The sequence below is a fragment of the Telopea speciosissima genome, chromosome 5 (genome assembly GCF_018873765.1).
Source record: "Telopea speciosissima isolate NSW1024214 ecotype Mountain lineage chromosome 5, Tspe_v1, whole genome shotgun sequence".
Lineage (NCBI taxonomy): Eukaryota > Viridiplantae > Streptophyta > Magnoliopsida > Proteales > Proteaceae > Telopea > Telopea speciosissima.
This window is the reverse complement of record NC_057920.1, coordinates 17473745-17501616: the sequence shown is the minus strand read 5'-3', so window position 1 is coordinate 17501616 and position 27872 is coordinate 17473745. Positions and strand designations below refer to the sequence as shown.

The following is a 27872-nucleotide window of genomic DNA, read 5'->3' as shown; positions in this document are numbered from 1 at the left end:
CATATATGGCTAAATAGGGTTTCAGTGAAACCTTTTCACACGATTTTCTCCATTCTCCGTGACTCTTCTTCTCCACTCTCCCAACGCCCAAATCCCAAACCTGATTTTCAGTCCCCGTGACTCCATTCTCCCAACTCCGAAATCCCAAACTTGATTTTCAGTCACCGTGACTCGCAATGCCCTATTGTTCTAAATAAAACTTCAAATATGGTAGAGGATTGAAGGTTTAGATCTGGTGTAAACCCTTGATGATCGATCTTCACAAGCAGATCTGTTTTATTTCGGAAGTAACGTAGTAATTGCAGACGAGAATCACAAGATCTGCAACCTGGAACTTTGAGAATCGATAATCAGGTTTGCTCTTCTATTCTATCATGGCTTGTTCATTTCTCCTTCCCTTTAGAAGTGTGGGAGTAGAGGAATATCTACATGCGGACTGTGGGTTGTGTAGTACAGTAGGTCTTCAATGAAGTAGAAGAAAAAAAAAATCAAAAGGGATGTAAAAGAGATTCATTACTTTGTCGGCCATTTCACAGATCTCCATTAATGTTAATATGAACATGAGATACCCTCTTTGATCAAGCTCTGTTACTATAAAAATCTGAACTACCCATTCAATAAGAATCATAAAAAACCCAAGTTAATGGATCGATCCAGAAAAGGAAAAAATAGCAAACCTGGAGAAGATGGTTCCACAAAGACTTGAATGAGCCTTCCAATCAACTGAGAAGGGAGAAGACATGCTGCAATCAAATACCTTTAGATGGAGAGTGGAGACTCGTCAAACTCGCCTCTGCAAGCCTGCAACCTCTGCCGGAAGGGATAAACTCCACAGGTTTATTTCACTTTTGACCAAGGGTATTTTCGTCTTAAAAAATTTGTGACAACGGTTTTGTATCACTACTAACCCCCACCGTTATGGGTCTGTAACGATGGGGTCCATTTAGTAATTAGTTTGCAACATGGGGGGTAACAGTTGTTTGAAAGTTTTTGGGGGGAGGGTAATAGTAAATAATAAAATTTTTGGAATGGTAATTGTAAAAAACCCAAAAAAAAAAAGTGTCTTTGTTTTCCAAGAAAACAATTCTTAAGGCCCCACAATGATAAGGGGATGCATCATATAAATCTGAAACTGAGTCATGTGGATAATATATTAATTGCTGAAGTTCCACGGGGCAACTACGGTGGCATGAAGATATAATTCATGGTAGGATCGAACCCTGCCAACAAAACCCAAATCAAAGCTACCTTTTGTTATTCGGCTCAGTTTACCTGTGCAATTTAAATGAAAAGAAATTAACAAGCTCGGCATTGATACTTGAACGGCAATGAACCAAATCAGACTGGGCCTAAAAGTTCCAATCTAAAATTCAAGCAAATAAAATTTTACTCTTCAAAACCAAAATCGAGTCATTCGATTTTTTTCGGTTTTAAACGGTTGGTTTTGGTTCTAATTCTAAATTGACACCCTTGTTGAGATTGTACACTTGTGCATAGTGGTCTCACCCATTTCATTTGGAAATGGGCCTATAAGTTGCATTGCTCAACAAAGGGGTAACTTAAGGATTCAAATTACCTGTGAAAATAGAGGTGAAAATTTACTTTTCTTAGGAATTAATAAGACGTTATGGATTGAGGAATTTGAGTAATGATAGGGTGCGGGAAAAGAAACCAAAAAGGCAGCATGACTCCTACGCTCAGACACAAAGGAGCAAACAATGATTGCCCTACCCCCATGAAGCGCAGAAGTCCCACCCATTTGATGCTTTCGTGCACGCTCCCAATTGGCCCTTGTGCTAGCTCATGATTCACACTACCTTCTAGGGAACCCTCTCCCGTCCTTTTTTAGGGAAAAAGAACTTTGTCCGATAGTGTGGTCTACGCAAGCACTCTCATGAGTCTATCTCTCTCCTCCCCATATGAAAAGACTTCTATGTTGACGTAATTTATTTGTCATTCCTTCCGATTCGGATGGAGATGCAGAATCTTCTTCTCTGTATTAGCCACCCTTCTTCACAAAAAAAGAGAGCGGACTGAACATCAATCTCGATGAAAAAAAAAAAAAAGAACCAAGTTGCGATCAAAGGTCCTTGTTCTATTATACGACAGTGACTCGAATACTGATAATATTTATTTATGTTGTTTTGAGGAGGAGAGAGATAGACACATGAGAGTACTGGCGTAGGCCACACTTCTAGACAGAAAACTACTTCCCCTTTTTTAAATAAGGATAAGGGAAAAGATCTGTAGAGCCATACAATATCAGATTATTTTCCATGCGCTCTCGCAAAAGTGAGGGCCTTACATATATTTTTATTTTATTTCTTTTGATAATGTGGGATCCATATCATGGTTTGAGGAATCGGTATCAGATCAGATGGATACCGATTCCTGACTAATGCGTTATCGATCCAGACCAAGGGTTAAAATGGAAATAAAAAATCATTTTTAATTGAAATTTAGGGCTAAAATTATCCACTCTGGATCGATCTCGCATCGATATCGGCTGAGACCAATACCGATTACTAAAACTTGGATCCGTTTAGATTGATACTTTTTTCAAACCACTAAGTGGTGGTAGCGTGTGGATTCCTTCCCACACTACTTCCTAAGGATAAATTCTGTGAATTTACACATACAAGAAAATATGCAAAGACAATAACAACTTTTGATAGTGATAAATCATTTTCAAACTACTTTAAAAACTTTTTTTCCTTACCTAAAGAACTTTTAGGATTAAGATATAAGACAATCAAAAGTTCTAAATACGGAGTGGTGTCATTTAGAGAGTTTTTACTTAAAAAAATATATATTAAATTAGAGATTTTCTTATTGACACTTCCTAAAACAACAACAACAGTAATTACAAACTGAACTTTATCTCAACTTAATGTGGTCAGTTACATAGATCCAAACAAAATAAAGTAGAGAAAACTGAGGCCTAAAAAAAATGGGGAATAAAGAGATGGGAAAAGAGGGATGAAAAAATAATGCAAAATGAAAGAAGAAAAATAAAAAAAAAGATGAAGGTACGAGGAAATAAGCACAACCTAGCAAGTCAGGAGAGTCTAAGCTAAATGGGGTATGTTACATGAATCCTTGCCCTCTAATAAGCTCTGTCCGAGATCATACTTGGTACAAGACCTAGCCTATGCATGCCCTTCCTCACAACTTCTCCGACGATCATTTTAGATCTGTCCCTAGCTCTTTTAGCTCCTTCAATTGAGATTATATCACTCCTCCTTACTGTGGTGTCCCTAGGCCTCCATTGAACATGACCATACCGCCTCAAACGATTCTCTCAGAGCTTATCATTGATCGGGCAACTCTCAAGTCAACTTTAATACGATCATTCCTAACTTTATCCTTCATAGTTTTTCTGCACATCCATCTTAACATCCTCATCTCTGCTACATATAGCTTCTCAATATGACTTCTTAACTGCCCAACATACTGTCCCATACATCAATGTCGGTCATACAACAATCCTATAAAACTTTTATTTAAGTTTTAAAGGAATACATCGATTACACAGCACTCCAGACGCACATCTCCACTTCATCCATCCCACTTTTATCCTCTGTGAAACATCATCCTCTATGTCACATTCTTTATTTATAATTGACCCCAGACATCTAAAATACTCATTTCGTGGTATCTCTCTTTCCTCAATTTGCACCATATCAGTATCATCCTAGTATAACTAAAATTATACATCAAATACTCCGCCTTTATTTTACTAATCTGAAAGCCTCTTGTTTCGAAGGTTGATCTTCGTCGCTTATAGTTTAACGTTAATCCATGCTTTTGTCTCATCCACCAAAACGATATCATCAATGAATAACGTACACCATAAGACCTCGTCTTGAATGCTCTTGGTTAGGTCATCAATGATGAGTGCAAATACATAAGGCCTTGAGGCTAATCTCCGATTTAATCCAATCGTAATTGAAAATTCCTTGCCCTGAGCTCCCACATATCACACTAGTCACTATACCCTCATACATATCTTTAATTATATCAACATATTTATTCGACATCCCTTTCTGCACTAAAACATGCAAGATTAAATTTCTAAGAACTTGGTCATAGGCTTTTTCAAGGTCCATAAAGATCATATGAAAATCTTTTTTGCTATCTATATATCTTTTCATAAGCCTCATCAATAAGTAGATAGCTTATGTCATTGATCTACTTGACATAAAGCCAAATTAGATCACTAAGATATGAATTTCTCTTCACAAAAATAATTTCAATAACCTTCTCCCAAAGTTTCATAGTGTGATTCATTAGCTTTATGTTTCTATAATTATTAGAGCTTCTTGTTAACACTCCCATTAAGAATGCCTACCAAAAACAACCCCCCTCCCCCCCAAAAAAATAAAATCTTAACAAAACAAAATTTAAAAATAACTTACATATTATTGGCAGTGGTTACAAGATATTCCAATTGAGAGTATTGTATACGAAGCTTACAAACGTCATTGTGGAGCGTCGATCTTCATTAGAGTTGGAGGTTATAAAGACACAAAGCTCGGAACCGAGTCAACCGACATCGTCTTAAAAAGGGTTAGCTTAACAGTTGACACCAAACAGACCAGCAGAGAAGGGAGAAGACAGCGAGCGACGTTTCTCGTTTTCTGCTGACGAATTGAGAGGTTGATTTGGACGCAATGAGGAGGGTTCAGAGTCTGGCCTCTTCTATCCTGGGACGAGCTCTGCTTCCAGCCCTTGAGGGCTCCTCCTCCTCTTCTGCAATTACCACCCGTGTTCAGACTAGGCTTCTGCAGGTGGCGTTATACAACAGTTGTAGCGGCTCGTCTGGTCGGCCCCGGTTGTTCTCTGATTACGGTGGGCGACCTGGTCGAGCCGTATCTCTCGGTGTCGCCGGAGCCGTTTCCTTCTCCATCGCCGCTTCTTCAGTTGTTCCTAATGTATACGCAAAGGAGCCTCTCGCTTCAGAGTTCCTACCTAAAGATGTTGTACTTTACCAGTACGAAGCTTGCCCTTTCTGCAACAAGGTTAAAGGTGCTGCTTTTATGCCCCATTATTTACTACTACTACTACTACTACTATTACCACTAAAAATTGAATCGGCTATTAGTTTTGATTTGATTTTCACGTTTTAATTCTCTTTTGTAATGGGTATCTATGCATGTGGATGGGGAATTTTATGGAGTTGGAGTGTGTTGCCGCTCGAAATCATGGATTATTATGTATTAATGAGTGGCAATGATTGGCAAACACTACCTACATCTTCTGTTTAATAACAGAACAGTTTTTTTTTTTAATACTGGAAAGCAAAGAGAATTGGGGAATTGAAATACGGAGGATCAGATATCAAGAGTCCAAAAGAAGAAAAAGGGGTAATTCTCAATAAATTACAGCAGTAGTGACTGCTGCAATTGGATTGCCCCATAAACTACCCTACTGATGTTGAATCGCCTATCCCGGTTGCTCGACTTATGGCTACGGATGAGCAAGATGTTCAACCCGCCCGAAGCCTCCGAATGATAAATTTATTATTAACTCTGTACCAACAAGTGTCTAAATCCCAAGATTTGATGATTTTTTTACCCTTTTAGTCTTCAGCTCAAACAGCATTTCCTCTCCTGCAGAACCTAAACAGGTGTAAATAGTAACTCAATTTCCATACTCGATAACAATTCCAAGTACAGGAGGTTCTGGATTTCCCTGAAACCATCAGATTTTGGTTTACTTTAGTGGTGTCTTGAAGTGGGGGAATCCAGGAAGAACTAATTATTATCAGTATGAGAGAGTAGGAAATTGAAATTCTAGATAAATCTAATAGGGACCCCATCAGCAAATCAAATTTCAGCTTGTTCATTAACTTCTTGAATGAATTGGATTGAGTTGTGTCTGAAAGAAACTCTGCCATTCTTCTATTCCCAAATACTCCACAGTTCAGCCATTTGTGGACACATTCCTGCTTGCTTGTTGCTTTGCAACCATGGGACAGGTTGTGTGCTTACTTTATCATGTGTAACAGGAAGAATCGTTCTGGATGATATCTTGTTATTGGTTTGTTTGACCAGTTAACAACTAATACGGGTAGATGAAGAGAAGTTTAAATAGAATGCAATTGTTATTGCTGTTGTGATCAGTACGAGTGCTGCTGTTAGCACTACTAATGATACGTTTTAGATCCTAAAGTACAGTTAGTTGTCTAGGTCAGGCTCAGGCATATATCAATAAAGAACTTGGACTTTGATAACCAAGGAATTCAGCAGAAATTCGAAGAAACTGGAAAATATCTTTTGAATATTTGTCTTACCTGTTTTTTTTTTTTTTTTGGTAAAATTTCTCATCATTGGCATGTTTAATTAAACTGGGCCTGCTTTTCCCCTTCAATAAAGAATACTTGAATTATCAAAAGGGAAAAAGTAAACCAGATAGAAATAAAAAAAAAAAACCTTTAATCTTTGAAAATTTGTTTTTTTTTTTAAATTGACTTGTTTTATTCATTGGGTTTTATTTCTTTCTGTTTTTATTTTATTCTTCAGCATTCTTAGATTATTATGATATACCATACAAAGTCGTTGAGGTGAATCCTCTCAATAAAAAGGAGATCAAGTGGTCTGATTATAAGAAGGTTCCTATATTGACTGTGGATGGTGAACAGCTGGTTGATTCATCAGGTTAGTTTCCCTCTTCTGGATGTCCAAGACATCAATTAAGTTTTTGTGAAACGTGTGTGCCGAGCCGATTCTTGAGTCTTTAATATTTGTATTATTTATCTGAGGCTAGCATGTGGTGATTGTGTAGATATAATTGACAAGCTAAGTCTCAAGATTCATCCTGAAAAATCAGATGATTCTATTCCAGATGATGATGAAGAGAAAAAGTGGCGTAGGTATGGTTTCTCTGGTCTTTCCAGGCTGACAGGTCTGACTATTTGCCTCTTTAGAATTTTCAGAGTTCATAAAAGTTCTCTTATACTTGAATTTTCTGACTATAGTTGCACTTATGTTTCCTGTATATATCTGGCTGTGTTTATTTAAAATAATAGCATCAAAATTTTGTTCCTGAATGCATCTCAGCCTTTGAACAATAATTTATATTTTAAGAAACTCACTAGGCTATAATCCTTCTCTTCACCTTGTAGGTGGGTTGATAGTGATTTGGTGCATGTCCTATCCCCAAACATATACCGAAGTGTTTCAGAGGCTCTTGAGTCGTTCGACTATATCACAAGCAATGGTAAGCTGTTCTATTTCAAAACATTCCACCAAATATGGTTTTCACATCTGAGCTAGTCTAGAGATTTCTAATTTCTGGTTAGGTTTCTTATACAGTTATACTTTCTATAAAACAGGTCCTTTTCAACAAGTCTAGTTTTAGGAAAATTTTATTCAACTCTCCCATCCTTTCCAAGTATAGAAAGCTGCAAAATGATAGCTCTTGGTATTGTTCTTCTTGATTTCTTGTATTTCTGAAGAGAAGCTGGCATAATTAACTTTCACCGGATTTTCATTAAAACTTCAGTTAGACAGATCAATTATTTATCAACAGTCAGATTGTGGCTTACATGAATTGATCAGTATTCATGAATCTGAATAAGTGCTCTAACAGATTCCTTCTTACAAGCACTTCCTCTGGAGGGACAATTACAAAAAAAAAAGGGAGAAGGGAGGCTGGGAAGAAAAATTAGACTCATCTCTCTTTCTCTCTCTCTCACACATATGAGATAAAATGGAAAAAAAAACAGTAAAAATAACAATAGATTCTATTGCTTAGATTTTATTGAAAGTACTGATATAGTCTTTAAATGGTAATGAGATATGCCACATGTATCTGAATAAGTGGTCTAACAGATTCCTTCTAACAAAGCACTTCCTCTGGAGGGAAAATTAAAAAAGGGAGAAGGGAGGCTGGGATCTCTCTCTCTCACACACACACACACACGAGATAAAATGAAAAAAGAACAATAAAAAAAACAACAGATTCTATTGCTTAGTTTTATTGAAAATACTGATATAGTCTTTAAATGGTAATAAAATATGCCACTGTATTTTAGTGATCAGAAGAAAGACCACAAAGTTACCTACTGTATAAGCTGCTAAAAAACGTTGGATCTCTGTCACACATGATTGATCTTGGCATCCCATGCAACTTAAAAATATGATCAAAGAAAATCTGAACGATCTTAATGGCTGTATAAGGATGAGATATAGCCATAAAGTGGGTATATGTAGTTAACCGATCTATCCCAACAAATATAGTAGATGTAATACCAAAGGCTATGAACCAAAAACCAAACAAGAAGAAGATAGAGGAACTGCAGAATTGTTGCTCTAGCAGTCTCCCTCCAATACACCTATATAATATCAACCAATTACAAATACACAAGGAAAGTAATTCCAAAGAAGAAGAAGAAGAAACCGAGATCGATAGAGGAACTGCAGAATGATTGCTCTAGCAGTCTCCCTCCAATACACCTATATAATATCAACCATTTACAAATACACAAGGAAAGTAATTCCTTGCCCAGCGAGAAAAATAAAAATAGAAGTCTAATCTAATTAGGAAATAAGAATATAGCCTAATTAGGAAAGAAATAAAAAAGGAGAAAGCCACCTAGCCAAAATGGGGACATTCCCCCCTATCATGGTACACATACCTTTGTTCCCCCACGGTACAAAGGTCTAATCTTAGCACTCCCCCTCAAGCTGGAGCATACAGGTCACCCATGCCCAGCTTGGAACAACCTTTCCTGAAAATAGGACCAAATAGAGACTTGGTAAACACATCACTAAGCTGATCAACAGAAGAGACAAATGATAACAATCAATTTCTTCATGCATCTCTCACAAAATGACAATGAAACTCAATGTGCTTGGTTCTCTCATGAAACATTAGATTGGTTTCAATATAGATAGTTGCTTGATTATCCCAAAACATCTTCATGGGTTGAGTGACCGGAAAGCCCAACTCATGAAAATATTGATTTAAGCCACATCAACTCGGCTACAGTATAGGCCATAGCTCGATACTCAGCCTCAACATTGGATCTAGCCATAGGTGTTTGCTTCTTGCTTCTCCAAGTGACTAGATTACCACCAACAAATGTGCAATATCCTGTGGTCGATCTTCTGTCACCATCAGCATCAGCCCAATAAGCCTAAGAAAATTCCACCAGATCAACACTCTGATGAGACAGATAAGTGAGCCCCTTCCTTGGTGCCCCCCTTCGGATACGACAGATTGCCTCTCAGTGAATCTTCTTTGGAGACTGCATAAATTGATTGATGACACTAACAACAAAGGATATGTTCGGTCTAGTAACAGTTAGGTGAAAAAGTTTTCCTACTAGTCTCCTATACTAGTGCTTGTCTTCAAAGACTTCACCATCACTAGTCCCAAACTTCTAATCAAGATTCATGAGAGTATCAATAAGTTTAGAGGCAAGCAATCCAACATCAGATAAAAGGTCTAACATTTCTATGGTGACAGACTAATTCCTTTCTTACTCCATAGGACTTCACTGCCATTAAAATTCCTAAGAAGACCCAAAACTTTCATTTGAAAATGTTGATGAGGATAAGATTTCACCTTTGTAATCCTGGATGCTTCATTTCCAGATGTAATGATGTCATACATGTAGACAACTAACACAACAACCTTAGAGCCCTGCGTCATTCAAACACAAAATGGTCAGAGTAGCATTGTGAAATCCCATAGCGAGTAACAATGAGAGTATCAATAAATTTAGGGGCAAAGACTTCACCATCACTAGTCCCAAACTTCTAATCAAGATCCATGAGAGTATCAATAAGTTTAGAGGCAAGCATACCAACCTCAGATAAAAGGTCTAACATTTCCTTTGTGATAGACTAATTCCTTTCTTACTCCATAGGACTTCATTGCCATTAAAATTCTTAAGGGGACCCAAGTCTTTCATCTGAAAATGTTGATGAGGATAAGGTTTTACCTCTGTAATACCAGATGCTTCATTTCCAGATTTAATGATGTCATCCACGTAGACAACTAACACAACAACCTTAGAGCCCTGCATCGAACAAACACAAAATGGTCAGAGTAGCATTGTGAAAACCCATAGCGAGTAGCAATGGATCTGAACTTGCCGAACCAAGCTCTCGGTGACTGTTTCAAACCATAGATGGCCTTGTGTAGTTTGCATACTCTGCCAGAATTCTCCCCTGAGCAACATACTGGGGAGGTTGCTCCATAAAGACCTCCTCCTAAAGATCACTGTATAGGAAGGCAGTTTTTATATCTATCTGGTTCAGAGGCTAGTCTAAATTCATAGCCCAAGAGATCAATAGACGAACAAAATTTAAACGAGCAACAGGAGAGAAGGTTTCAAATAATCCACACCATATGTTTGAGTATACCTCTTCACTACCAACTTTGCCTTAAGACTTTCAATTGAGCCATCTGGATTGTACTTGATGGTGTACACCCAACGACATCGCATGAGATCTTTATTTGAAGGCAAATCCACAAAAGTCCATGTCTGTCGAGATAATACAGCATCTCTGTTTCTATAGCCACTTTCTACCCAGGATGAGATAAGGCTTCATGATGATTTTTCGGAACATAATTAGTAGACAGAAAAAGCAAGGTAATGGAAAGGAGATGGAAGATGAGAGATACATGCATAATATTCTATAGGATAAGTAGTCATGGATTTTTGAGTGCAAGAACGAATACTTTTCCGAAGAGTAACTAATAAGTCAGTAGAAACTGTATGGTGGACTGAGCAGAAACTAGATCGGATGTGGGGGGCACGGTCTTCTTGCGTTGTTGATACACTTGTAGTGGAGGAGTAGCTATCTGTAGGGGAGAAGCATCATCAAGGGGCATAAGAACCGGAATAGGTGGTGCATTATCAGTATCTGTAGGAGATGTCAGTGGAGAAGCAGAAGGAGAATAATAAGATATGCTCTTGAAAAATGTGACAGCGGCATTGATAAGCTGTCGATGAGTAATTGGATCATAGCACCTGTACCCCTTTCGAGTTTTCGAGTAACCAAGAAAAAAAAACTTGATAGTCCGAGGAGATAATTTATCAATGTGAGGTTGCAAAATATAAACAAAACGTACACAACCAAAAACCCATGGCAGAAGATTAAATAGGGAAACATTGGGAAATAAAACAAAAAACGGGGTTTGATTATCTAGAACAAAAGAGGGCATTCTGTTAAGAAGAAAAAAATAGTAAGAACAACATCACACAAAAAATGCTTGGGATTATACATATGAATCATAAGTGACCGAGCAATGTCCACCAAGTGTCTATTTTCCAATCAACCACCCCATTTTGTTGAGGGGTATATGAGCAACTTGGTTGATGAATCGTCCCATGAGCCAAGCAAAAATTAGAGATCTCACGCTAAATATATTCAAAAGCATTATCAAATTGGAAAAATTCAATAGAAGCATCAAATTGAGTTTTTATTTTTTGATGAATTTTTTTTTTCAAAACCGTAAGAATTTGAGAATGATCCTTCAACAAAAAAAATTCACGTCAAACGAGAATGATCATCTATAAAGCTAATAAAATAAGAAAAACATAATCTATTATTGACGTGACAAAGACCCCAAATATCAAAATGAATTAAAGAAAATATAGACAAACTTCTAGACACACTACGAGTAAGGAAAGATGATTCATGATGTTTCTCGAGTTCACAGGCTTCACACTCAAGACGAGGAACGGATATGCAACTTTAAATTATCAGTTGAAGTTTGGATAAAGAGAGATGCGCAAGACGAAGATGCCATTGAAGAGGAGAAGATCCACGAGTAGTTGTATCATCAACGGAAGACGGTCTAATGATCCAGATAATAGTGGCCAGCCTACTCAAGCCCTCCACTAATTGTCCTCCTTGTCTGAAGGTCTTGAAAACATAGTAAGAAGGGTAGAAACTAACAGAACAGTTAAATGACTTAGTTAGCTAACTAATAGATAAAAGACTTAATGGTAATATTGGAACATGAAGAACAGAGGACAAGGTCATGGATGAAAGGGATGAGACCGTACCATGAATTGTTACCTTGGTGGAGGACCCATCAGTAAGAACGATAGGAGCAGAATCTAGAACTTTTGACATGGAAGAAAATAAGTTTGACTTACCATTCATATGGTAGGATGCACCAAAATCAATAATCCACGGAGTAGATGAGGTGGTGGTAAGGAGACCTGAGTAATCTGTGTGTGCTAAAGTGGTTGTAGAAGTGGAGGTAGATGACTTAAGTTGTTGAAGACGCTATAGTATCTGACCATAATCATCTCGAGGCACAGAGATAGTGGAAGTAGCTCCAGATGATAAAGCAAGTATGGTTTCACTAGAAGTTACTCTCTTAGTAGAGTTATCAGTCATGGCAGTATTGACTAACTCATTTTCTCAGTCGGGTCAACCATGTTTAGCCCAACATGTGTCAATAGTATGATTGGACTTGTCACAATAGGTGCACTAGCGAGAAGACCTGTCAGTTTGCTATTCACCTGTATCACGACCTCTCCATTGGCCATAACCTCTCCCTGAAAATGTGGAACCTTGTCCTCAGTCAGCAATGAAGGCCGAACTATCCTTAGGAGAAGGGGAGCGGTTAATTCTAGGAGTAACCAGACGATGAAGATGAGAGAATATCGCATTGAGTGATGGTACCTTTTCCCCAGTAAAAAGTTGGCTTTTGACAGATTGGTAGTCAGAATGGAGATCAGCCAGAAACTTTTCCTCGTGGAATTCAGCCCTTTAAAGCTTCAACTGCACCAGATTAGTAGTAAGGGGGTGATGAATATGGAGTTCTTCAATTATACCCTTATAACTACTGAAGTACTCATTCAATGATTTGTCCCCTGTTTAAAATTGAACATCTTATATAGTTCATAAATCTGGGAAATATTCTTCTCTTGAGAGAAGCTTTCTCGTAAATCATTCCAAGCACCCTTTGCAGTGGTGTGGAACATGACATTGTAAATCATCCCAAACTGATAGGTCTTCTCGCCAGTGCACCTATTGTGTCAAGTCCAATCATACTATTAATACATGTTGGGCTAAACATATTCGACTCGATTGAGCAAATGAGTTAGCCTGTACTGCCATGATTGATAATTCTACTGAGAGAGTAACTTTTGGTGACACCACACTTGCTTTTGCATCTGGAGCTACTTCCATTGTCTCTGTGCCTCGAGATGATTATAAACAGATACTTAAGCATATTCAACAATTCGAGTAAACTGCCTCCAATTTTACAACTACTTTAGCACACACAAGTAACTCAGCTCTCCTTACCACCACGTCATTTCCTTCGTGGATTATTGATTCTGGTGCATCTTCCCATATGATTGGAGAGAGTCGGACTTATTTTCTTCCATGTCAAAAGTTCTAAATTCTTCTTCTGTCATTCTTGATGATGGGTCCTTCACCAAGGTAACAGGTCATGGTACGGTCTCACTCACTTCATCCATGACCTTGTCCTCTGTTCTTAATGTTTCACGATTACCATTAAGTCTTTTATCTGTTAGTGAGCTTACTAAGTTACTTAACTGTTCTGTTACTTTCTACCCTTCTTACTGTGTTTTCAAGACCTTCAGACAAGGAGGACGATTGGTGGAGGGCTTGAGAAGGCTGGCCAATATTATTTGGATGGCATTGGACCATCAATGGCATCTTTGTCTTGGGCATCTCTCTTTATCCAAACTTTAGTTGATGGTTCCAAGTTGCAGATTTGTTTCCCGTCTTAAGTGTGAAGCCAGTGAACTCAGGAAACCTCATTGATCATCTTTCCCTTCTGTAGTGTGTCTAGGAGTTCGTCTTTAATTCATTATGATATTTGGGGTCCTTGTCGCATCAGTAATAGATTAGGTTTTTCTTATGCTCTCAGTTTTGTGGATGATCATTCCTGCTTGACTTGGGTTTATTTGTTGAAGGATAGTTCTCAAATTCTTACTATTTTTAATTTTTTTTTTCAAGAAATAAAAACTTAGTTTGATGCTTCTACTAAATTTTTCCGATTTGATAATGTTCATTCCTACTTGACTTGGGTTTATTTGTTGAAGGATACTTCTCAAATTCTTGCAGTTAAAATTATTTTTTTCAAGAAACAAAAACTTAGCTTGGTGCTTCTACTAAATTTTTCCAATTTGATAATGCTCTTTAATATATACTCAGCGTGAGATCTCTGATTTTTTCTTTGCTCATGGGATGATTCATCAAACGAGTTGCTTGTATACCCCTCAACAAAATGTGGTGGCTGAACTGAAAAATAGATACTTGTTGGACATTGCTCAGTCACTTATGATTCATATGCATGTTCCCAAGCATTTTTGGTGTGATGTTATTTTTACTGCTTATTTTCTTATTTATAGGATGCCCTTTTTTTGCTATAGATAACCAAACCTCATTTTCTGTTTTATATCTTAATGTTTCCCTATTTAATCTTCTGCTACTGGTATTTGGTTGTGTATGTTTGGTTCATATTTTGCAACCTCACATTGATAAATTATCTCCTCGGGCTGTCAAATATATTTTTCTTCGTTACTTTAGAACTCCGAAGGGGTACAGGTGCTATGATCCTATTAATCATCGGCAGTTTGTCAATGTCGATCACATTTTTTGAGAATACATCTTAATATTCTCCTGCATTTCCACTGACATATCCTGCATATATTGATAAGGCACCACCTATTTTGGTTCTTGTGTCCCTTGATGATGCTTCTCCCCTATAGGTAGCTACTCCTCCACTAAAAGTGTATCAACGGTGCAAAAAGACTGTGCCCCCCCCCCCCCCCCAACAAATCCGATCTTGTTTTTGCTCAGCCCACCATACAGTCTGATCCTAGTACTAATGTTTCCACTAACTTATCGGTTGCTTTTCGGAAAGGTATTTGTTCTTGCACTAAAGCATTATGTGTTTATCTCTCATCTTCCGTCTCCTTTCCATAACCTTGCTTTTTTATTGTCTATTAATTATATTCCGAAAAACCATCATGAGGCTTTATCTCATCCTAGGTGGAAAGTGGCCATGGAAACGGGAAAAAATGCTTTATTATCTCGATAGATATGAACTCTTGTGGATTTGTCTCCAGGTATAGTTCTCGTGCGATGTCGTTCGTTGTACACCATCAAGTACAATCCAGATGACTTAGTTGAACGTCTTTAAGGCACGATTGGTAGCTAAGGGGTCTACTCAGACGTATGGTGTGGATTATTTTGAAACTTTCTCACCTGTTGCTCGTTTAATTATGTCGTGTACTGATCTCTTTGGCTACGAATTTAGATTGGCCTTTGTACCAAATAGATATAAAAAATGCCTTCCTATATAGTGATCTTCAAAAGGAGGTCTATATGGAGTTACCTCTTGATTATCTTGCTTAGGGGAAAATTCTGCCAGAGTATGCAAACTACACAAGGCCATCTATAGTTTGAAACAATCACCAAGAGCTTGGTTCGACAGGTTCAGCTCAATTGTTACTCGCTATGGGTTTTTACAATGCTACTCTAACCATTTTGTGTTTGTACGACACCAGGGCCCTAAGGTGGTTGTGTTAGTTTTCTATGTGGATGACATCGTTATATCCTCATCAACATTTTCAGATCAAAGACTTGGGTCTCCTTAGGTTTTTTTTTTGGCATTGAAGTCCTACGCAGTAAGAAAAGAATTAGTCTATCACAAAGTAAATGTTAGACCTTTTATCAGAGGTGATATGTTTGCCTCTAAACCTGTTGATATTCCCATGGATCCTTATCAGAAGTTTGGACCAGTGATGGTGAAGACGTTGAAGACAAGCACCGGTATAGGAGCCTAGTAGGGAAACTTATTTACCTAATTGTTACTAGACTGGATATATCCTTTGTTGTTGGCGTCATCGGTCAGTTTATGCAATCTCCAAAGATCCATTGGGAAGCAACCTGTCGTATCTTAAAGTATCTGAAGGGGGCTCTAGGGAAGGTTTCATTTATCGTCCTCATCAAGGTGTTGATCTAGTGGGATTTTTTTGATGCTGATGGTGACAGAATATCAACCATAGGATAATGCACATTTGTTTGGGGTAATCTAGTCACTTGGAGAAGAAACAAACAACTATGGCTAGAACCAATGTGAGGCTGAGTATCGAGCTATGGCCCATACTACAGCCAAGTTGATGTGGCTGAAATCATTACTTCAAGAGTTGGGTTTTCCGGTCACTTAGCCCATGATGATATTTTGTGAAAATCAAGTTGCTATCTATATTGTCTGCAATCCAATGTTTCATGAAAGAACCAAGTATATTGATGTTGATTGTGATTTTGAGAGAGATGCAGTCATGAAGAAATTAATTGTTACTCCGTTCTCTTCTGTTGATCAGCTTGGTGATGTGTGTTTACCAAGCCTCTGTTTGGTCCTGCTTACAGGAAAGGCTGTTCCAAACTGGGCATGGGTGACTTGTATGCTCCATCTTGAGGGGGGGAGTGTTAAGATTGGACCTTTGTACTTTGGAGGTACAAAGGTATCTATACCACGATTGGAGAGGGGGGGGGGGGGAGGCCTTTCTCTTTTTTGGTTAATCTCTTTCCTAACTAGGCTACATTCCTATTTCCTAGTTACATTAGACTTCTATTTTTATTATTCTCGTTGGACAAGGAATTACTTTCCTTGTGTATTTGTAAGTGGTTGATATTATACAAAAAGTATTGGAGGGAGACTGCCAGAGCAACGATTCTGCAGTTCCTCTAGCAGTCTCGGTTTCTTCTTCTTGTTTGGTTGCTGGTTCATAGTCTTTGGTATTGTTACATCTACTATATTTGTTGTGATAGATCGGTTAACTAAATATACCTGCTTTATGGCTACATCTCATTCATATACCATCATTAAGGTCGTTCAGATTTTCTATCATGTGTAACAGAGGATCCAACGTTTGTTAGCAGCTTCTAGTAAGAATTATTCCAATTGCAAGGCACAAATTTTAACTTTTGTTCATCCTATTATCCTTAAACTGACAGTCAAATGGAAGTAGTTAACCACACTCTTCAGATATATCTAAGATGCTTCACCAATGCGCAACTCAAGAAGTGGGTTAAATAGTTGTCATGGCCTGAATTTTGTTATAATACCATCTGACATTCATCAATTGAAATTACTCCATTTGATGTGTATGGACGGACACTACCCTCACTTCTCTATTATATATGGGTGCTAGCTAAAGTTGAAGCCGTAGAAAAGGAATTGAGATCCAAAGATTTAATTCTCATTCAATTAAAAGAAATTTTTCATGAGGCCAAAGAACGCATGAAAAGTATGCGGATTGGCATAGAATTGATTGGGAATTTAACATTGGTAATCGGGTGTATCTCAAGCTTCAACCTTATCGCCAAACATCATTATCCTTAAGGAGGGATCTCAAATTCGCTCCCTGTTTGTATGGATTGCTCAAAATCCTGCAACGAGTAGGGCCAGTTGCGTACAAGCTGGAATTGCCAAGTGGATCCTGCACTCACCCAGTTTTCCATATTTCCTTTTTAAGAAGGAATTGGGTGAATATATCCAAGTGCAGCCTTCACCTCCAACTCTCTCATAGGATGACACAATTATGCCGGAGCCTCAGGTGATGTTCGATCAACGTACAAGAAAGGGGTGTCAAGAGGTTTTTGTTCATTGGAGAGGATTACCACCAGCTGAGGCCACATGGGAGCATCTTGAGGAAATGAAGCTGCATCCGAATCTCTCCCTTGAGGACAAGGGTGTTCTTAGGGTAGGGGAGTGATATGCGTCGGTGATGAAATGTCCACATGTCCATGTATTTTTAGTGTTGACTGAGTTGGGTTTTTAGTAATGAAAATAAGGTGTTAAAGGAGTCACGGTATGCTATGGTGTGTTAGTGCGTTGCCCATGTGTCAGTTCATTAAGAGTCCATGGGGAGTAAGAGTAAAGGTTTGTTGTAGTTTCAGATTGAGTTTTACCAAGTCCTTAGGAGCTTGTTAACGTTGGAATAGTTAATTTCCTACAATTTAACATCTTAATGTTGGAGGTAGTTTTCTAATTTGGCATGTTAATGTTGAGATAGTGTGAACGTTGTAACCACTCACACATTTAAAAAATTGAGTTGGAATAAAGTTCTCATGAAGTTTAGTTCAATCGAAGACTCTCGTCTTAATTTGGAGGCTGGTTATTCCTTAAAAATAACCATAACCATTATCTTGCTTATAATCTCACTGTAGTTTCTCTCTATCACCTTACGATTTACGAAGCACTTTCCTTCTTGTGTCACTAGGTCAAAATAGGGAAGTCTAGGAAGGATAAGTGAACGAAGAGGATCAAATCCAAGGACTTCTTAAGGGATCCTATCAGCATGGTCCCTTGTTTCAAGGTAATCCTTAGATAACTGGGAAGTGGAGTAGGTGGAACAACTATTGATCAGATTATATAAGGTTGAAAGGGATGCTGGGTAGTTGACAGACGGGTGTCATGTAGAAATGATTAAGGCAGATTTACCATCAGATCCTTTTAAGGATCTTAAGGCTTATAGAGTGTAGTTATTCCAGGAAGGCAGGTCTGGAATTTCCTGGAGTCCTTGTAGATATGCTTCTTTATCTGGGTGGCCTCTCTGGATATGCTGCTGATTTTGGAATCTGGGTAAAATGGTCGGTAGTGGTTGCAAGATTCTGATTGATGTGGGTGAAGTGTTTATGAATCATTTGCTTCTGTACCGTACTTTTGATGATATACTATGGGGCTGGCATTGCTGTCAGTCTTCGAAATTGAGTGGATGATTCCAGTGGACATGGAGCCGCTAATGTGTGGTGCAATCATCCCCTTTCAGATAAAGTCAAAGTAAAGTAAAGTTAGGTGATGGAAAGTAAGGTGAAGTGGATGGCGTTGATACCATATTTCAGAGTTTCTATTATGTTTTTCTTTTTTTTCTAATTACAAAGGAGCAGATGAACTGCTTATATAGACTTACAAACTAATCCGGGTTAACTAACCACGGGAACAAAAGTCTAAAAGAAACTTAACCAGAGTAAGTAAAAAGTCTTTATCTAACCAAACCATAGTTGGTAACCCACCTAACCATGGTTGATACAAAGTCTTCAACAAACTGTGGTTGAGCCTTCAAAGTCTTCATCTAACCATAGTAGCCGAAAGAGAGACCAAATCGATGTTGATCACGCCGGGCTCTTGCCGGGTAGAAGACGTCTGATACATACGCACACATACTGCATGCGTCTGGACACACATACAATAGACGTAATACATACACACACTGAGCATCGGACATACTTTCAAAAATAAACCTATACAATACATTCTAGTCCGTATGCGAGGTCGGTATCATCATCATCGTAGGGGATGTAGAAATCCAGAGCATGATCGACTTCGAACTCTGTATGCTCACGCATGATACGATGGATGAACGGATGGTGCGAAGACATTGTTGACCTCCCGCCGTGTTGGTGCTTTGCGAGAAGGCAAGAGGGCAAGATGGGGATCAACGTTATTATGGGTGCACATAATCGTCGCGAAAGAGAACCAGCGAGCCTTATGCTCATCGCCGATCACGATGGATGAAAAGATCCTGCGGTGGATTCGAGGAAGGTGAAGGTAGGGTCATGCAATAAGGTTATGATCCAGGATGGGTGGTGTAACCAGATGATGGTGTATGAAATCCGGTGGTCGATGGAAGATGTAAGTGACAAGGGATGATCATCGAGGTGAGAGTTGATGAAGCCAAGTGGGAATAGGAGCGAAAGAGACGGAGAAAGCGAGCTAAGCACCTGGGTCTCTGGAGGCGAAAATAGGTGAGCCTATTGGGTTGGAGAAGATGGTGGAGAGCTGTCTTGAGATAATGCCAGAGTAAGGCGATTAAAGGTGAGAGCCACCTTATGAACCGCGAAGATGCCAAAGAAGACCACGCATTCTTTATCAAACAATCTTTGGATTAATGGCGAAGGGCATTAAGAAAGGATAGTCGGGGTAATAACCCAGTCAACTGGAGTCACTGGTATGAACAATGGAGAGCGGGGACGGACTTGTAGGTTGAGATGCTATAAGCTTTCGGGGCACGAAGAGAGAGATGACTAAGCAGAGAGGCGAAGCCTTGGTAGAAAGCGAAAGCGAGGGTCGGTGGTGGAGATGCAGGAAGAAGCACTGGTGTAAGGGGCATGCAAAGGGCGGGGATGGAAGAAGATAATGGTAACTTCCGCTTGGTGCGAGAGAGGAAATCTGCAGTACGTTGTCCTTGCCTTTGATATGGCGAGCGATGGCGACCATTGGGAGAACCATTGAGCCAGTGAAGGAGGCGAGATTCGAGGAAGTTGCTTTTGCTTGAGCTACATCTTCGGGAAAGGTTGTCATGTCCATTTCTATCGGAAGGTATGGCCGAGGAGGAAGAAGCTGGAACTTTTCAATGCCGCGACAATGCTAGAATCTCCTTGAAAGTCGAATGGTAATGTTGTTCGGGCGGCTTGAACCCGTCACTGATATCCGCAGATCGACGTGTGTCTTATGCGGAAGTTCTTCGAGGAGAAAACACCCACCGGGTGTCGCTAGCATCGATCGGAGGATGCGAAGACTGTAGAAGGGATCCGCAGAGTAGGAAGAGTCCGAGCCGAGCCTTGTGAGTAGTTCCTTCGACTCTGTCGATGGAGCTCGCTCCTGTTCTTCTTCTGTCTCTGTCTTGTTTTGTTATGGTTCCCTTTATGTTGCCTCGGTATGCTCTGCGATTGCCGTCTCGACGGATCCTCGCTGCATCGAGAAATGGGTGTGCATTATGCATAGTGTTCTTCCCAAACTCACGGTTGTGCGTCCCTTGAGGTAGGTGTGGGTAAGCGGCGAGGCTGTAAAATCCCAGACAATCGGGTTACCTCCAACCAGGGTCTAAGAGGTTTACTATTCATAATTCTCCGGTTATATTCAAACAGATATCAAACAGTTCTTCGACGAGTCCAGTGCATCTCTACCAGAGCGGTGGTCCCTTATCATACATCTTACATGGCTCTCCAACCGCCTTCTCCGGCTCAGGTTACTCTCAAAAGCAGTCCATGCGTCAAGGTCGACTATTTGTATGAACTCGGCTACACTCGGTGCGGCGAAATCCATCCGACGAACTTTCCGATCCTCAATCCTTATGATGTCTTCCCCGGACATCCTCTTCCGTCACAAGGAAGCTTCGAACTATCATAGCTCCCAAAGACCCAGGGTCTTAAGGAGTATGTTCGAGCTCCCGTTCTCTCGAGAAATTATCTGCAAGTGGCAGGAACAATATTTTCCGGGTCAATATCTCGGTCACTGACCGATCCGCCGATCCATAGCGCTACGCTCATCTTCATTTGGAGTGCGATCGAGGTGCAACAACCTTCCATGGTCGCAAAGGTCTTCCAGGTGGCGTCGTCTTAATTTCCTGGACACTAGATTCCGAAGTTCCCTCATACCACTATCACGAGATGTTGAACAACTGCGAGCGATGGCACGGTCTTCTGCTGTATACCCGAACTACGATATCTCTCTTCGAGATCCTAATCTTACGGATGCCTGGCAGTTCTTGTCTGACTTACGGTGCTCCCAAAGGAATCGGCTATTGCGCATCTGCATTACCAGATTTATTACGAAGTGCGAGAACCATGCTATGAACCTTAATCCTTGGATTCTCCCGGTGAATGATGCGGCTCTCTTCGTCCGGATCGGCGAAGATCGGATCCCAACGATCGCTCACGTGCCCGACGGATAGATCGAGAGACTACTCGAGCTTATACCGAGTCCTGGATCACGGCATAGAATCTACCCGCAACATCCTGCTGCGGCTTTACCTCCGTTGGCGCTAATCGATCTACAAATCACACGGATGATGGACGTACCATAGTCAACTGCTCCAGAGACCAAGCGCGTACGGGTATGATTCTCCCATTTTCGGTGATTAGCCACCCCAGCCTCTGCGGTGGGCGATCTCGATGATCCGCCTCCTCTACGCCGCCCGCGAAACCTAAAAAGAAGAAGCGCGGCCCGGATTCCCTATGGCTTCGTTATCAGGCTGGATGCCCTAACGTTGGCCCCTGGCGAAGATCGTGGACGATATCGGCTCATCGTCCGAGTATGGAAACAAAGCAAACCCTCGCTCGTTGGGGTTGTTGTTCGCCTCTCGATCCTCCGATGACTCCTCCGCCATCCACTCCCCATCATAGCCGATCTTCCACCGCTCCTCCATCTCCACCTGGGAACCTCGCTCATGTTATGGCGGCGGCAAGCATTCCATGTTATATGGCTTCGATTCAAGGCATCGTGCAGAATTTTCCTCCTACGGTTGATTATGAGGACGCGACGCCGTTATCACAAGTGGAAGATTACTCCTCCTAATGTTCTTGACATCAATGGCCGATGGCCCATAATTCTTCTGTTGAAGCCCGTACGATTGGCAAGTCGAGAACGCTACGGTCGTCCGAATCGATGTCGACCAGCTTCTCTCATACCAAGAACATCACACTCTTGCTCTACGGCGAGCGAAGGCGACATCCGTTATCTCAAAACACGGATTGAATCCCTCCACCAGAGCTTATGACCATAGCTTGTGACGGTGAAGGATTGATGCAGGCCTCTTATCGATTTACGGCCAGAAAAGGAGAAGCGTCTCCAGAAGAAGCAGCTTAATGTAGCCCAATCTCATAACTATCCGGCTAGTCCAACCACTGTTCCCTGAGTCGGTTATGACACCTGTTTACCATGACTATCAGGCCCCGCACAGTTTTCCTACGGCCATGTTTAAAGAGCTCCAAGATCAGCAGCGCCATCTAGCTGCACATAAGGCAAGATCCGCTAAACCCAAGCGATCTCACGAGGCACCATATCCATCAGTGCCTCAACCAGTTTTCCAACCTTCTCCTATCAATATTGCTAAGCCCATGGTGCAACCTACTTTTCAACCTCTAGCTGAGCAACCTACAGGACCTCCTGGTTTTGTCCCCTGGGTTCCTCCCAGATCTAAACCAACACCTCCTGACTCTGCCTATACGGTTGTTCCAACACCTGCACATCCAAACACCCTTAGCAATTATTTGACTCAGTTAACCTTGGAACCTCCTTCTATCCCAGTTTTATCCATCTCTAGGGTTCCCTCAGTCACTACCTTCTCGGACTCAGCTTCACAGGCTTCCTCGAGTCCTTTGCCAGTCTATCAGACTAAGGCACCAGATGATCCTCAGGCAACTGAACCTATCATCTATAGCAGCGACAGTGAAGTGGACACGGCTCCACAGGCACCACCACAGCAACGACAACAACCCCAGGCCCAGAATCCCACGATGCCTCCTCAGGCCCATGTTCCAAATCCTTTTGGCAATCAAGACCCTAAACAGTTGTTTACCTTTGACGGTCTTCCTTTCCACAAATGGCCGACCGCATCTCGAATTCCATGCCGCTCACTGCGAGAGATGTTAGTTGCAGTGCTATCTGACAATACCGTCCCTCACGAGTTCTTGCCCGTTCCCATGGTACTCTCGGAGAATGGTTTATGGCCCTTGGTGGTTATCGTCCTTAGTGGACACAGATCCCCATTGATGTTTTCATAGCCCAATTATACAATGAAATGATTGGCCCTATTGAGAACAATCGCATCAAAGCTCGCGAAGAATACTTCCAGATGAAGTGCTGCTCCTTCCAAAAGGCAGACCTTGCTAAGCATTACACCCGTATGCTGGATCGCTTCTACATCCTCGGTGGCATGGATGATCCTAATATGAAGCAGGTCTTCCTCAACTCTTTCCCTGATCCTCTGGGAAAAGAGGCTGCTAAGGCTTTACAGCAGTTAGGTCTTCGTATTGACCAAGCCCCTATTGGACGTCTTTACCAAGAGATCCTTAATGCTCTGCAAAAGCTTTGTGATCAACAGCTTTTCTTCAAGCAATGGGAGAAGACTACCCATAAGCTCACAGATGCGTGTGAAACCTCTTATCTCAAGATCAAGTGTAAGGACAAAGACTGCTCATGTCCTTCGAAGAAGAAATCTCATTTCTCCAAAGTTCATCCAGGCAAATTCCGTTCTAAGCAAAACCGACCTCATCGGTTCAAACGGACATCTCAGCAACAGAGGCCTTACAAGTTCTTTAAACGAAAGAAATTCAGAAACAAGACCTCTACGAAGTGCTATGCCTGCGGAAAAATTGGTCACTTTGCAAAGAATTGTCCTGACAAAGCTAAGCAAGCCAAACTCATGCACATGCTTGCCCCCTTTTCCATTTCGGATGATCTTGAGGCAGACGTTGAATCCCTCTACTCGGTGGATGATGATTTCACGCCGGATCTCCTGTTTGTTCTTGAAAACTGGAACGATGATCCAGACTCTTCTTCACCCGAACCCGAATCCGATGGTTTTAACCCCGTCTACCCGATCAACTCTCTTGACCCGCCTAAGTCACCAGCTTTGGCTATCACCAAAACCCCTCTACCACAAGCTCCTCTTTCCATCCTTCCTACATCTTGGGATCGTCCGATTAAGATCATTGGATACTTTGACACCGGATGTGCTTCCACAATCCTAGCCCCCAAGGTCCTTCCCTCGGAATTTTGGAAACCCCACGGCCGTTCTTTCTTATCGAGAGATGGTCAAACATTCTCCATTGACCTCATTTCCAAACATCCTATTAAGCTTAGGTTGTTCCCCAATCTAACCATCTCCCACACAGTGTTAGGATCCTCTCTCCCTGGTCGAGATGCTCTTATAGGCTTCGATGTTCTATGCAAGTTACCCCATCTCCGATGGAGTATTCATGGTCTTAGCTACAAGAAGCATTTTACCCCCTGGACCACTCTGCCCAAGTTATTTCTAATGACTCCTATTGCGGAGATCAAGACACAGTTGATCCTCAGGTGCAGTGCTGATAACCATGCTGATTTCCTCAGCAAGTGTTCCAATCCTCTCTGGCACAATGACAGGTTCTTCATCAAACTTCCTTTCAAGAAGAATGAGGATATCAATCCTACCAAGGCCAGCCATTCAGGCATGCACCCTGATCATCTCATCAATGCCCGTGAAGAAATTGCCCTCTTGGAAGCCCAAGGACTCATCGAGAAAACATCTTCCCCTTGGGCCTGTGAGGCATTTTATGTTAACAAACGAGCAGAACAGAAACGTGGCAAGCTTCGTCTTGTGATCAATTATCAGCCCCTGAACACGTTCTTGCTTGATGACAAGTTCCCTTTGCCAACCAGGCCAGCTCTTCTTCTCCAGCTATCTAAGGCCAAGGTTTTCAGCAAGTTCGATCTCAAAGCAGGATTTTGGCAGTTGGGTATTCACCCTGATGATCGCCCCAAAACAGGTTTCTGTATCCCTGGAGGCCATTACCAATGGAAGGTCCTCCCTTTTGGACTCAAGGTGGCTCCGTCCTTGTTCCAGCAAGCTATGTTGCAGATTTATGCCCCCATCCAGGAACATGCTCTCATCTATATTGACGACATCCTCTTATTCTCTGACACAGAGGACAATCATGCTCTTCTTCTTCAAACATTCTTGGACATCACTGTAGCCCATGGCATCATGCTCTCTCCTACCAAGATGGTAGTTGCAGTCGACGCTATTGACTTCCTTGGCGTGACCATCTCCAATGGACAATTCCAGCTACAACCTCACATTGGAAGATCTCTTCTAGATTTCTCAGACGGCCCTCTTACCCGTCAAGAGTTACAGCAGTTCCTTGGCATCATCAATTATATGGCAGAATTTCTCCCTCATCAGATCCGTATGACTAGTCATCTTCATCGTCTCTTGAAGAAAGATGCACCTCCATGGTCCGCTATTCATACCAAGGCAATCAAGGATCTCAAGGCCCTGGCTCAGACTCTTCCTACTCTGCGGATCCCTTCTACAGGTCTTCGCATCCTCCAGACTGATGCTAGTGACACCCAGTGGGGTGCTGTTCTCCTCGAAGAACTTCCAGACAAGACACGTCGTATCTGTGGATATCGTAGTGAACCTGAAAAAAATCCAGTAGGAAATTATCTTGAACAGGATCAGAGAATAGGATATAACTGAGATCACATAATAGGGTAGAACAAAGTAGCCAAAAAGAAAAATATTAAATAACAGGCTAGGATTGTCAGAACTGCTCAAAATTCTGGTCGAGTACTGATTAGAACCTGTGGAACAATTCTGCAGAGTATCTCAGAAAATAGAGAAAGTCTTCCCTAGGTTATTACTGCAGGAACACAATGCAGAAGAGTAAACCAGAATTAGGAGAAGCTTTATAACAGAACACAATAATCTCTTAATGGTCCCAAATTCCAATCTATCAGCAGATTCAGAATAGTGCTGCTGGGTTTTCAGATAGCAGATCTAGAACTCCTAGTGCGATCAGAAAATTCAGAAATCAATAACAGAATCTCAGAGGGTTGAATATCAGAGACCACTGTATGAAATCTGAGCACAAGCCAAGTAATATCTTGAATTTGCAACAGCAACAAAACAGAATCGATTGAACAAACAGAGATGCCTCAGGGTATAGAAATTGAGAGGATATGACCTATGATCTCCATAGAAATGGATCCACCAAGCACATGGTATAGAAATTGATAGAACTAGGACTGACTCATGCTCAAAATAGGAGTCATAGGAGGAGGAGAGGAATCTCGAGAATCAAGATATCCTCTTCTCCCCTGGACCCGATATACTTCAACACTCCCCCTCAAGCTGGAGCGTATAAATGACCTAGACCCAGCTTGGAACAATTTTGACAAAAAGTAGGTCCAAACAGTGCCTTTGTACACATATCACTAAGTTGATTGGTAGTAGAGACAAATGGAGTAACAACCAATTTCTTCATAACAGCATCCCGAACAAAGGGACAATCAACCTCAATGTGCTTTGTCCTCTCATGAAAAACAGGGTTACTTGCAATATAGATAGTGGCTTGATTATCACAAAACATTTGCATAGGCTGGTTGATGGGAAACCCTAATTCCTAGAGTAAGGATTTTACCCACATCCACTCAGTTGTAGTATGTGCCATCGCTCGATATTCGGCTTCAGGTACAGTGGTTTGTTTCTTGCTTTTCTAGGTGACCTAGTTTCCACCCACAAAGGTACAATAACTAGAAGTAGAACGTCTATCACCATCAGCACCAGCCCAATCAACATTAGAGAACCCAACCAGATTAGCATTCCGATTATTTATAAATAAAACCTTTATCAGGAGCACTCTTCAGATAGCGCAGCACACGACAAATAGCATCCCAATGAATTTTCTTTGGATAAATTGACTAATAACCCAAACAACAAAGGATATATCCGGGTGAGTGACTGTAAGATAAATAAGTTTGCCAACTAATCTTCTATATCAATGAACATCTGAAAAATCCTTATCCTCAACGGACCCAAGTTTCTGATGGGGATCCATGGGAGTTTCTGCTAGTTTGGAAGCAAGCATTCCAGTGTCAGTCAGAAGGTTAAGAACATATTTCCTTTGAGACAAGCTAATAAAAAAATACCTTTCTTGCTTTGCAAAACCTCAATACCAAGAAAATACTTGAGAACACCCAAGTCCTTCATCTCAAAATGCTGATGAAGATATGTTTTAACCTGGGCAATGCCAAAAGCATCATTACCAGATATAATAATGTCATCCACATAGACTACCATCACCACTACTTTTAAATTTTGACGGCGAATAAAAGCAGAATGGTCAAAATAACACTGTGAGAATCCTACCTGAGTAACAGTGGAGTTGAACTGATCAAACCATGATCTTGGAGATTGTTTCAACCCATAAATTACCTTACGAAGCTTGCAAACTTTGGTAGAAGACTTCCCCTGAGCAACATACCTTGGAGGTTGTTCTATATAAACCTCCTCTTGAAGATCACCATAGAGAAAAGTATTTTTGATATCTATTTGATATAAGGGCCAATCAAAATTAACAGCCAAA

At 40.8% G+C, this 27872-nt stretch overlaps 1 protein-coding gene across 1 annotated transcript in view; it reads left to right on the top strand.

The window, feature by feature from the left end:
* The first annotated feature begins 4604 nt into the window (after window positions 1-4604).
* Window positions 4605-27872, top strand: part of LOC122661720 (prostaglandin E synthase 2-like) — a 32166-nt gene continuing 8898 nt past the window's right edge. Inside the window, exons 1-4 of the mRNA XM_043857215.1 lie at window positions 4605-5028; window positions 6525-6659; window positions 6787-6874; window positions 7127-7221. Coding sequence (XP_043713150.1) covers window positions 4674-5028; window positions 6525-6659; window positions 6787-6874; window positions 7127-7221 — 673 coding nt within the window. The 5' untranslated portion in view covers window positions 4605-4673. The remainder of the gene's footprint in view (window positions 5029-6524; window positions 6660-6786; window positions 6875-7126; window positions 7222-27872) is intronic.